Consider the following 11,979-nt stretch of genomic DNA (forward strand, 5'->3'; position numbering starts at 1 on the left):
GAAACAGGGAGTTTTGGGGTCCTTCACAAGACAATTATGATCATCAAACATTTATTTTCCTGCATTATGGTGAATTTTTATGCACCCATATGTTCATTTTCTAGAGACAAGCGAGAGATAACCCCCACTTCCTCACTTTCTCTCTCTCCATCTGTCAGTCACACAGAGTGACCAGAAAAACCCCCAAACAAAACACTTATGCAATGGCATTTAATCAAACTAACTCACTCCAAATGTTTACTTATTGTTAAAACTACTATTTTTGTGCAAGGCAGTAGGTTTTGTTTCAACATTAGGGAAGGCCTATAACAAGATGATTTCGGGGTCCTTGCCCATGAAAAGTGCCAGACAATTAATTTTCTGTATTCTTGAGAATTTTTATGGGGCAATGTGTGCCTTTTCTGCAAACATTTATGGTGAAAGTGTTTTTTGATGTTGTCAAAATAAATTCTCTCACTGTAAAAAATAAAGTGATTTAAATTAAAGTTTAAATTAAATTAAATTAAAGTTAGTGTCTGTGCTTAAATTGCCTTAAATTTTTAACTTGACTGAATCTGAAAATACAAGTTGGGGGGATTTTGTAATGATTCAACTTATCTTCTTTAATTCAGTCAACTTAAACATTTACAGCAGCCCAGACACTAACTTTTGAAAAATTTCAATAGAAATCTAAATATTGAGGGGTGTGTGGCACCTGCTTTCCCCCCAAATTTACAAATGTACTATTGAATATAATATACATTGGAAATTGATGCAGTCATAAATGCACTTTTCTTTTATATTGAACAGTGGCAAAACTTTAACTCATGTTTGATTTTAACTGACATGAGCTGCTGAACTTAATATTGATAAACCACATACAGTATATCTTTGACTTCAACCTGAGGTTGTTCACACACACACACACACACACACACACACACACACACACACACACACACACACACAGAGGCTGGTTCTGTTCATTACAAATTATCCTAAACATAGAATGCCTGAACATAGGGTCAACTAATTTAACAGCAGAAGTAATGAGCATATTTAAAGCTGCTGAGACTCTGAACACCACTGCGTTAATGACACCTATTGTGACTTTCATGGCTATTTTAATAACCCCCCAACCACCAACAACCACACACCTCCAAACACACACACAGCGCACGCACTCACGCCGTCACCACAGCACACTCTCCGTGACACACGCCTCCTCTTCCTCATTAAGGAAATCGCTCTTCTTTGCTGATTATTTTATTTGAGGCCGTGATTACCGCTCTGTCCACCAGATCACGCAGTAGCGGAGAGCAGGCGGAGGGCAGAGGGCCTAATTGGGGCATGAGATGCGCGGGGTGGTGCAGCCAGGCTGGGTGGCCGGAGAGGGGAGCCTCTAATGGGTTTGCCTGTCTGTGGCTCCCCGCTCTCGCCTTTCTCTGCGTCTCTCAGGCTCGGATGCAACGCACTTATTGGTCTGCTTCTTATTCCTCCGACTGTCATCAAATCACCTGCACAAAATCACAGTGTGATTTGTTAGAGAACAGATGTAAAAATCGATTTTCCTTCTTTAGATTTCTATAACAGAGTGAATGCAGATGCCCGCGAGGCGATGCAGTAGGCCTGAACATAACAAACAAGCAGCTCGCCTGATGCTGTTACAGTTTGGTTATGTTGTAAAGGATCCTATCCCTGTATCTTCCTTCTGTTCCTTGTATTATTTTAACCTGTTCTGCAAAGGCCCATATGAGCAATGGATTTAACGCAGTTTGATTGCTAAAAAACCGCGGAGAGGGTGGACACGGAATTCTTGATCTTTGAAATTGCTCTACAAAATTGCATTTGTTTTTGGTGCGCTTCCATTAAAAGTGTCTCCTCGCGTGTAAACAGCCGTTCCGCACTTAGATGCGCCGCATTAACCCGGGAGGATTGTATGTGAGTGTGTTTTTACTGGGGAAGATTGATGCGGTCCAGTTAGGGAGGCTGAGTGAGACATAGACCCATTTCAAGTGGGTTCCTCTTATTACAGCAATAAGTTACAGCCTGGGGATCGGACAGCTGAGGGGATGTCTGCTTTCCGGGCTGTTTTCACTGCAGCACACCACAATATCAATATTTATCATGTTGGTCTTCACATAAGTAGTCAACAGTAACTGCAGTACTTTGATATTTACACGTGCCTTATACAGGACGTCCATATTAATGATAAGACATAATAATAAAAAAGTGGTGTTTTTGATGTTTTAAAAATCATTAAATTTAAATGTTATTCATCATGAATTTTGCCTTCAAAAAAGAATTGATGATGATGATGATGATTATTATATTGTTTTGTTGTTATTATTATTCTTAGTAGTAGTATTGTCATTGTTTTTAGTAGTAGTACTATTAGAATTAGAATGAATAATGTTATTATTGTTGAAGCAACATCTGTAGCTATAAATATTCATCTTGTCTTTTTTCTATAGAAATAAAAGAAACACAATAAATAAAGAAAAAATACTACTTAACCAACACGATATTAAATAATAATGATAATAATAATAATAATAATAATGAAAATAATTATGATAATGAGAATAATGGTTAATATTATTAGTAGTATTAGTAGTGGCATTATGCATTTTTTCCAATTGTTAAAAAATGCAAAGTTTCGATTTGACTTATAACAAATAGCATAATGGCCTCAAAATAATCCTGAATTAAAATGAAATGAATGTAATTTATTATTAAATTCAGTTAATTCATATTTTACATAACAGTATCATAAATTATGAATTATTCGTATATTAATTAATGCAATTTTTAATAGTATTTTAGAAAAAAAGACTTTCACTTTTTGAGTGAATTTTAACGATTTAAATTTTTTTTTTAGAAAAGAATATTTATTTAATACATTTTTACATCAGTTGTCTTCATGATTACACTAACTGAAAATCAAACGGCTTCCAAAGCATACAGACCGTCTCTCCTGACTCAAGCCCTTCTCAAACGCAGGGTTGGCCTTAAAACTCCCAACACACAGTCCCTCTCCTCTCTCCTGGTCTACACGTCTGAGTCAAACGAGTCGAGGCTCTGCTGCTGCTGATTGCTTCTCCTGAACCTCCGGGAGCTGGTCACAGCTTTCCTCATCTCAGTGGACCATGCACCATGTCCATTTCCTTAAGTTTTCACGCTGTGCCACATATAGGCTACTTCCCTGCGTCCCGGCAGATTGCGGTTGAGGAGCATAAAAGATGAGCTGCTGATGTGGTGCAGGAGGAGAGAGAGGGAGAGAGGAGTCCTCGCTCGGACGCCTCCTTTGTGCGGCTGCAAAGAAACCTATTTAGTCCCAGGCGGTGGTCTATTCACCAGGCTCACTCTGACATCTGCCAAAAGCCCCTCTCTAACCAGCACTGTCTGGAGAAGTAAGAGCGGAGCGCAGATCAATGGCTGTCCTGTTAATTGTATAATAGACCTACTTATGGACCACAGCTAAAGGGGCACAATCGTTTAGGGTCTACCACGTCTGATTTTGTTTGAACCAAACAGGCCTAAATACCTTTAATTGCGCCCGCGTTGATGAAAAGTCGATGGAAGTTAAAGCGTGCGATCACTAACAGAGCTTAAATCCATCTGTACTCGTTTATTTATTTATTTCCTCGATTTGTCTCCACAAATCACCTGCCATGGGGGAATGGGAGCGATATTCGTTTTGTTTGTGATCCAAGGACGGGAGGGAAGTGGGGCTCTGAGGTGCTGAAAGGAGGCCTGGCGTTATAAGGCTTCTTATCTACTACGTTTTTCTCCTTTATAACCAAAGTTCACACTGTCATGTGTACAGAATACACACAATCTGCTATTCTTGTCAGCAGGAAAAAAGTATTACAAAAAAGACACAAAACAAACAAAAACAAAGAGTAATCAACTTCAAAATGCCTTAATTTATAGATTTTTTTTCATTAATTTGGGAAATTAATTCTCCATTTCTTTTGTCTGTAAACATGCTAATTGGCACAGTTCAGTGACTTGAAAATTGAGATTTTCTCAAGGCTAATTATTTAATGGCAGTACATTTTCTGGCTCAAATAACCGCACCACCTTGGGCAAAAAAAATAAAACCAGCCTTTGCACGAGCTCATCTCCAGTATTTTACACGTATATCTCTCTACAAACAGGAGTCCTGTCATGGCACGAGCTATATGAGATTAAACAAACACATTAAGATGTTTAACGTGGAATAATTTGAGCATGAAAAGCTAATAAATCAGAGGACGGAATGGCAGAGGATTGAATTGAATTGTAGTGTTTCGTGCGCCTTTGGGCTCTGTGCGCGCGCGTGCATGCGTGCGTGCGTATGTGTGTGTAAAAAAAAAAAAAAAAATAGGGGGGGAGTCACGTTGCTGACATTTCCAAGCTCCCGCTCTGATTGGCTCTTATTTGAGGAAGCTCACGGGTTCTTTCAACTAATAAGCGCCTCCCCATCGCTCTAAAGGACATTATAATGCAAGGGACCTCCTTTTTTAACCACAAACCGAATTTTCGTTCATTTAGACGATATATACTTTTTAAATTGCCCCAAAGTTGTGGGATTTTTTTGGAGCGCATTTCACCCTGGAGCGGTACGCGATGCTCTCTCACGCCGACCTCCTGGATGCTCGGCTCGGTGAGTTATCATCACTAAACTCCGGCCCTAAACTCCAGTGTAAGATTTCAACTTCTTGTTTAACCTTTGTGAAGTGATAGATAGACTGTGTAGTTAATTGTGTTAACAGCTAAGTGGTTTATCGTTGGTTGTAGCAATGCTTTACAGTAATTTGTCAGGAATAAGGAATGATCTGACAGCGAAAATTACGGTGTAAAATTACGACCCAAGCTAAATCGAGTTTATTTGTTGTATTCTTTGGATTACGTCTATTGTCATAAACAAGCAAAGCTATTTCATGCAATTCTCATTTAAATGTGCTACGCTGTGAGATTTGCTATGTATTCACTAAAAGCCCCTCTTCTCCTCATCCTCTCAGGGATGAAGGATGCTGCAGAGTTACTCGGACACCGAGAGGCTCTCAAGTGCCGGCTGGGTGGTGGGGTGCCAGACCAGGGGCATCCGGGAGACATGGCCCCTGGTTCGGACTCTGTAGAGGGAACCACTCTGCTGCCGGGAGAAGACATCGCCACTGTGGGATCCAACTCTGCCGGCATGCCGGTGAACGGCAAGGAGCAGGAGAAGCAGCAGCAGCAGCAACAGCCGCAGCAGAGCTCCGGTCAATCCGCCAGCCAGAAACAGAAGCGGCACAGGACGCGCTTCACCCCGGCGCAGCTCAACGAGCTGGAGCGCAGCTTTGCCAAAACCCACTACCCTGACATCTTCATGAGGGAGGAACTGGCGCTGAGGATCGGCCTCACCGAGTCCAGAGTTCAGGTAAACACTTATGCAATGTGGATTTTAGGGATGCAAACACTGGCATTATATGGCAGGGCGTGGCTTTAGGTCCAGATTTGATCTTGCAAAGTTTATCAGCACGATAAATTAATCAAAAATCATCCTTTAAATCCAGCTTGAAGGCGGTGAAAAAATAGTCTAGACTCACATGAAAATGCAGGACCAATGTTCCCACTGTGCGCTTGTAAAAGATAGTCTCGTCACTTATATATTTATTTCATTTACCTCAAATCATTTTCATTTTCTATGTCATTGATTTTATTGTGCACAGAAAATTTGTGGCCATCAGGTGTTAATAAGTGTTGGCTGAAATACTTTAAAAAAAACCCACAGCTAACTGGTGGATTGGCACCAATGGTTCAGTCTAATTTGCGTTGAACTATAACTTAAATTGTATTATTGTGCAGGTTGCCGTTAAAATAGAATAATAAATTGGCAATATTTTCTTATTTAGGGTTATTTACAACACTATATCCAGCCTCTGTATACTCGCATTAAAGAGCATTGTGTATAAGGTAGATTCGTTGTGTTCTAAAGGTCCAATAACAGTTGTTTTACCAACTCAAGCGAATTTTAATTAAATTATATTTTTCAAAATAACAGTAATAAGTTCAAGTTTTGCCTGATGAAGAGCAGTATTTAATTTCAGGAAGCCGTGCCCCTAATATACCAGTGGCTCTGTCCAAGGTGCTGACACATTTCTCAGTTGCAGAGCACAACCCGGCATCATGAAGTCAAAAATATTCAGATGGTTATTATTTATTTCAGAAAATATTGTATAACGCCACCTGTGGTGACAGTCCCCAGAAATATTGAAATTGGGGTCAAAAGTATTTATCGTTTTTTCTTCTTTTTTTTTTGTTTGTTTATATATATATTTTTTTAATTTACTTTTTGTTTGTTTGTTTCTGTCGAACTGCAACAATTACATAAAAATATATAGGCGATATTAAGGCTTTAAGAATTATATTTTCTTACTATAACAAATACCCTGGTCCCATTATTGTCCAAAATATTTCAGACTAGATGTTTAAGAATTTGCTTCAAAAAATTAGATTACCGCTTTCCCCAAAATTATTAGGCTGGGAAAATGTGGCATTAAAAAAAAAAAACTCCAACAAAAAACAACAACCTTACTTATAAATATGTAATATGGTATTTAGTAGTTTGTGTTTTTGGAAATTTAACACATAAACCACTTTAAAACAATTTCAACTGGCTAAGACATTCCGTGCTTATTTTTTTGAACAGCCATGCAGGAACATAGCAGGCTTTAATAAACCAAACACATTATCAACCAATTTCAGTCTTATTTATAACAGTGAACGGGTTATTAACCAGTGATGTGAAATTCATGCAAATTATCCCACTGAAAGCAATAAAACCAGAACAATCATTAGTCACCTTAATAATCAATTCTTTATTCTATGCAGTGCAGGATCCTCGCCGCTCAGTGCAGGTCGGCTCGCGCTCGCTGTTGGTAAACATTAGTGCAGGTCGTGCAGGTGCAGCCTTCAGTGGGCGTGCTGGCCCCGCGTGCGTGCCTCCACAGCCTCTCCTTTAAAATGCTCTATCAGCGACGTCTTAATAGAACCCAAGAATATATTGTACTTTTTTAATGGAATGAGAAATTGCATTTTCTTTCCCCCCGAGTGTAATGGGTTTGGGCGACGTTTCACGGATGGCTGAGCGGAATGAGAGCGAGATTTCACTTTTAATACGGAGGCATCGACTCACGGCCTCGCGCGCGCATTAATCACGCTCGGAGATGATGAAATCTTTATAAAGTCCAACGGGGATGCGCGTGCGTTTTTGGCTGTGCACACGTGAGTCGGTGTGTTTGTGGTCCTCGCGCGTGCGCGCGGATGGGTATTTGCACGTGGATTGTGTACAGTAATGCGAGCCATTTGTATTTAAGCCCACACAATATTTAGGGCAATTTTTAGTTAATCTCCTTGTAAATAAGATGTTAGAAAGATAAATTGTTCGGCCCACTGTTGCGGAGCAGCTGCAATAAAACCTCATGTGACGGCTGTATTTTTATACAAAGCGCCTTCTGTATATTGTTTTATGTTCACAGTGATATTCATAACCATGGCACTTTGACTGTTTCAGCCCAAATCATAGTGTGAACACAGGATGCTATATTGACGGTAGCAGAATGGTTGGCATTTACAGTCACCTCATTATGACTCCTTATTTTTAGAGGTATAACGTAGAAATAGATGCATTATTTATCGTTCTATCGGCTATACCAATGCAATTTATTAGACAGTTCTCCGTTAAATTCCTGCATTTTACGCGTGTAGTGGCGAGTATGTTCTGATAAGAGGTGCTTAGGCCAATTGCCTACACATTTATGTCTTGTTTTTTTTTTACCTCAGTTCAACATTGGAAAGATAACACGGTCAGATTTAGTTTTTCCAATTTTGTTGTACTAATATTCTAAAGGTAATAATGTCGTACTATAGTCCTATGGTAAGTCTCTGTATGGCGGGATTTTAGTGAAATGATCGTGCGTAAATAGTATCTTTCACCCATGGTTACACAAACACATAACATGTTATCAACATCCACTTTTCTGCTCCAGACATAATGCTCCTCAGTCTGTCCTCCTGGTGGCTCACAGTCTTGTCTCTCTGCTTACAGGTTTGGTTTCAGAACAGACGCGCTAAGTGGAAGAAAAGGAAGAAGACCACCAATGTTTTCCGCGCCCCGGGGACGCTGCTCCCAACACCGGGGCTGCCACAGTTCTCTGCCGCGGCTGCAATGGAGAACAGCCTGTGCTCCTTCCACGCCAACGACTCTCGTTGGGCCACGGGGATGCCGGGAGTGTCCCAGTTGCAGCTCCCGCCGGCCCTGGGTCGCCAGCCGGGCATGCCACAGTCTCTGTCACAGTGTAGCTTAGGTCCAGGCCCGCCACCAAACTCCATGGGTCTGTCCAACGGCCTTTCCTCCAACGGCTCCGGCCTGCAGTCCCATCTCTACCAGTCGCATTTCCCCGGAATGTCGGCCTCTCTCTCCGGCCCCACGAACGTATCGGGCTCCCCGCAGCTGTGTAGTTCACCGGACAGTGACATGTGGAGAGGGACAAGCATCGCGTCACTGCGGCGCAAAGCTCTGGAGCACACAGTGTCCATGAGTTTCACTTAGTGACTTAAAAGAAAAAAAAAACACCCCACCGCGCCCCTGTCCTCCTCACCCCCCTCTCCCAGCCCCACCCTGCAGCTCTTTTTCTGTTTTTATTCCCGCTATTAGATCAAAACGAGAGAACAAGTGAGCTAATCAGGTCTGAGATGCGAAAGAATGGAGACTATGTGACTTCATCTAGACATAATGACAAAAAGAAAAGGACAACACTGATGGACAAACGGAAGAAAAAATATCTTGGGTTTGGGGTTATTTATCTTGTTAATTCAAAAGGATTTTATCAGCTATTGATAATACATCTATTGTAATGATCTCTAGACTATAGGCCCTAATTATTGAGAGCCAAACAATCGTGGTATTTACGTTTTCATTGAGTGCGTCTTTACGCACACGTTATTGTGTTCAGGTGAAGTTGTGTTATGTCAAACGGTAATTTATAAGATTGGGTATAAATTTTGGTAACAGCCTACCACACATGCTCCATACTGTAGGTGGGCCTATTGAACTGGGTCTCGGGCATGCACCGTGCATGTGGATTTAAACGTTTGGATAATTTAAGGAGAAAATGGTGCCCACTCAGATTGAAGGTTTGTTAGGCGACCTAAGTCTCGTCTGCATGAGACGGGAGCGAAAACCTGAAGAGGAGAAGAAAAAAAAACAATGATCTTTCAGTAGGCCTATGCTGTTTTAGGATGTTTTGTGTAGATAAAACATTCTTGCTATGTACCCGCTGGTCTTTTTTGTGACATGTTTTAACTTATTGTATGTGCTATTACTTGACACATTTCTTAAATGTTTGATCTTACATCAAAATGCACCACATTGACGGGTTTGTACCAATTTAAAATGAACAAATGAATAAAAGTAATTTTCAAGAATGTCAAAACAAGAATGATTTATGTCTCCATTAAGTTGATGAGGTATCATAATGACTATTTTGTACAAATTCCTAGATAAACAAACATTTGTGACCCTCAGTACTGACCTACCTTTGTGGTAGGTTGTTGGTGGTACTTCTAATTTATTTGGATTCTCAAAAATGCTTTACTATATTTTTTACCAACCTTGAAGTGTATGATATCCTAAGATGTAATTTTGTTGCACGAACTCATCTTGTTGGTGGTTGTTGCTCAGTGACCAGTGTCTGAGGTGACAGGGTTAAAGGGTTTATGAAGGGTGACTGGTCTCAGTGTGGCAGACAGGAGCGGTAAAGATGTCAGTGCTGTGATGTGACGGTCATTGCTTTTAACCATGACGGTCATCCCACTGAGCAGACTGGATGGACTGTAACTAAACAGGAGGAGTCACAGAGCTGTGTGTGTGTGTGTGTGTGTGTGTGTGTCTGTCTGTCTGTCTGTCTGTCTGTCTGTCTGTCTATAGTATACACCAGCCTTTCTCAAGCTTTTATTTGAGAGTTTGCTGCTATGATGCTGCCTCACAAAGTAGAAATGACATTATCAATTAGTTGCAGCAAAACTAGAAGTGTTGTAATATTATTATAGAAATACCAGAGAACGTGAGATTACTCGTGTTATAGGTTGCATTAAACAGCCACAGGGAAGCAACATTTGCTATTAGCTAGTTATCAAATGGCTGTTTGTACAGACAGTATAATGCCCAAACAGTTGCTTTAACTTTGGTGTCGTTCAAGCGTTTTAATAAGACTATGCTTAATCTAAAGCCACAGATGGACCAGAAGCACTGTAGCTTTCATATTATTATTCACAAAACTGTAAGTGCAGGCCTACAGACTTTAACAAGAACCCACACAGGTACTGGCTTCATTTTGTATTCTTGCACCAAAAAGAAATTTGCACCAATAAGCTTTTGGCAAATCTATAATAAATAATAAAGAGTTAAACCAAGCAGGGGCGTAATACCAAATTCTGGGCCCAATGCATAAGAAGTCTCTGTGGACCCCCCCCCCCATGCATGTCTCTCTCAAGCAACTTTCATTTTACAAAGTCCTTTTGCTTTCTTTCCGTTTTCTTTCCCTTTTCCTTTGAATCCCCAATTTGTGTTTTTTTAGGGAAACATGACCTAAGAGCTTGTTTATGCTCAATGTTAGATACAAAGACAGACAGAGTTTTCTGTCTGTACTCCGAGTTCATTTTGTCCAATTTGTACACGTTTTCTGAAAGCTTACGGATACAGATAAAACAGAGCAGTCGCACCAGAGATCATGGGGATAGTGTAGCGTAATTCAAATGAGACATGACCATAGGAGATGATGGAAGTTATTTTTAAAATGGCATAAGGGAATGAATATAGGGAAAATAATTCTCTGTCTGCATGTGATGATGTATTTAATGGCCTCACAGACTATTGCTGACTACAACGCAGCCCCCCCTAAACGATACATTATTACGACCTTTTCCACCGTAGCCTTGTTTGTTTTTGTCCAAAACTTTTTACTCCCCCCTCTGGTGCCATCTACTGACTATGATTATGCCATCATAAAGAGGGCATGGAAGTATGCGGGCAGTCACATTCACAATGTTTGAAATGGGCAAATCTGTTTTTGAGTGTAAAGGAAATATAAATGAGCAATAAGCAGTCATTCAGTCAGCTCTAGCTGCATTTAGTGACTAATCCTAGTGCAGGGGTGGACTAAACCACTTTTCAGGGGAGGGGGCCTTAGAGAGGCTTCACTATTTTTTTCATGCAAAGTTCAGTCTAAAAAAAAATTTTAAAAAAAACCCAACCAAAAAAATGACTACTCATTCCAGGCTTCTTGAAGCCCTGGGTACTCTGTCCCACTCCCCTCACCACCCCGCCCACTATGGTGGCCGTGACAACAGGTGCCCAAAATTATGCATTACCATTTACCCTGACACATGATCAATAACTGTGTTCATCTGCACACTTCAGGCCTCTTATGCAGCACATACAATTGTTAGAGGAGGGAGCTGTCTGGCACTTGTCAGTCAGGGCCCTCACAAAGTAAAGAGTACAAACCCAATGAGCAATAAATAAAATATCAGTTAGATAAATGGATGTTAAAACATGTTAATCTGGACATTTTTATTAGAGAGTGAAGTTAAAAAAATACGAGATATTTTGCAATTTCCTCCAAGTCTTCCAACTGCTTGTGTTTAACTTACAAAAAACAGTGTTGGAAACAAATTGACAGCATCCATAACACTGAAAATTCTAATATCAATTATATGTTTTTAGAGCGATGGACAAAAGCAGTTCTCTGAGACATTCATGAATCTCAAGTGACACGCTGTCACCCTAAAGTTGTTAAAATGACAAGTTTTCATTATTTCTGATTTATTATTAGGCTTAGTGTTTTCTACATTACATTCATGTCACAATAAAAGCAAAAATACAGATAATCAGTACTAAGTAGTTTAGCTTTTTACACCTTTTGATCATTTGACATTTATTTAAAGTTCCTCATTACTTGCCCATCAGTT

At 40.2% G+C, this 11,979-nt stretch overlaps 1 protein-coding gene across 2 annotated transcripts in view; it reads left to right on the forward strand.

Moving 5' to 3' along the window:
- Positions 1–9,384, forward strand: part of LOC121944011 (homeobox protein orthopedia B-like) — a 67,140-nt gene extending 57,756 nt beyond the window's left edge. Inside the window, exons 1-3 of one of the 2 annotated variants that reach the window (XM_042487658.1) lie at positions 3,800–4,669; positions 4,989–5,386; positions 8,057–9,384. In XM_042487658.1, the coding sequence (XP_042343592.1) occupies positions 4,594–4,669; positions 4,989–5,386; positions 8,057–8,560 (978 nt within the window). In that variant the 5' untranslated portion in view covers positions 3,800–4,593 and the 3' untranslated portion in view covers positions 8,561–9,384. Of the gene's footprint in view, positions 1–3,799; positions 4,670–4,988; positions 5,387–8,056 lie in introns of those variants that run through there. The other variant, XM_042487659.1, reaches the window with a different exon arrangement.
- Positions 9,385–11,979: the final 2,595 nt, after the last annotated feature.

Source organism: Plectropomus leopardus, chromosome 6 (assembly GCF_008729295.1).
Source record: "Plectropomus leopardus isolate mb chromosome 6, YSFRI_Pleo_2.0, whole genome shotgun sequence".
Classification (NCBI taxonomy): Eukaryota; Metazoa; Chordata; class Actinopteri; order Perciformes; family Serranidae; genus Plectropomus; species Plectropomus leopardus.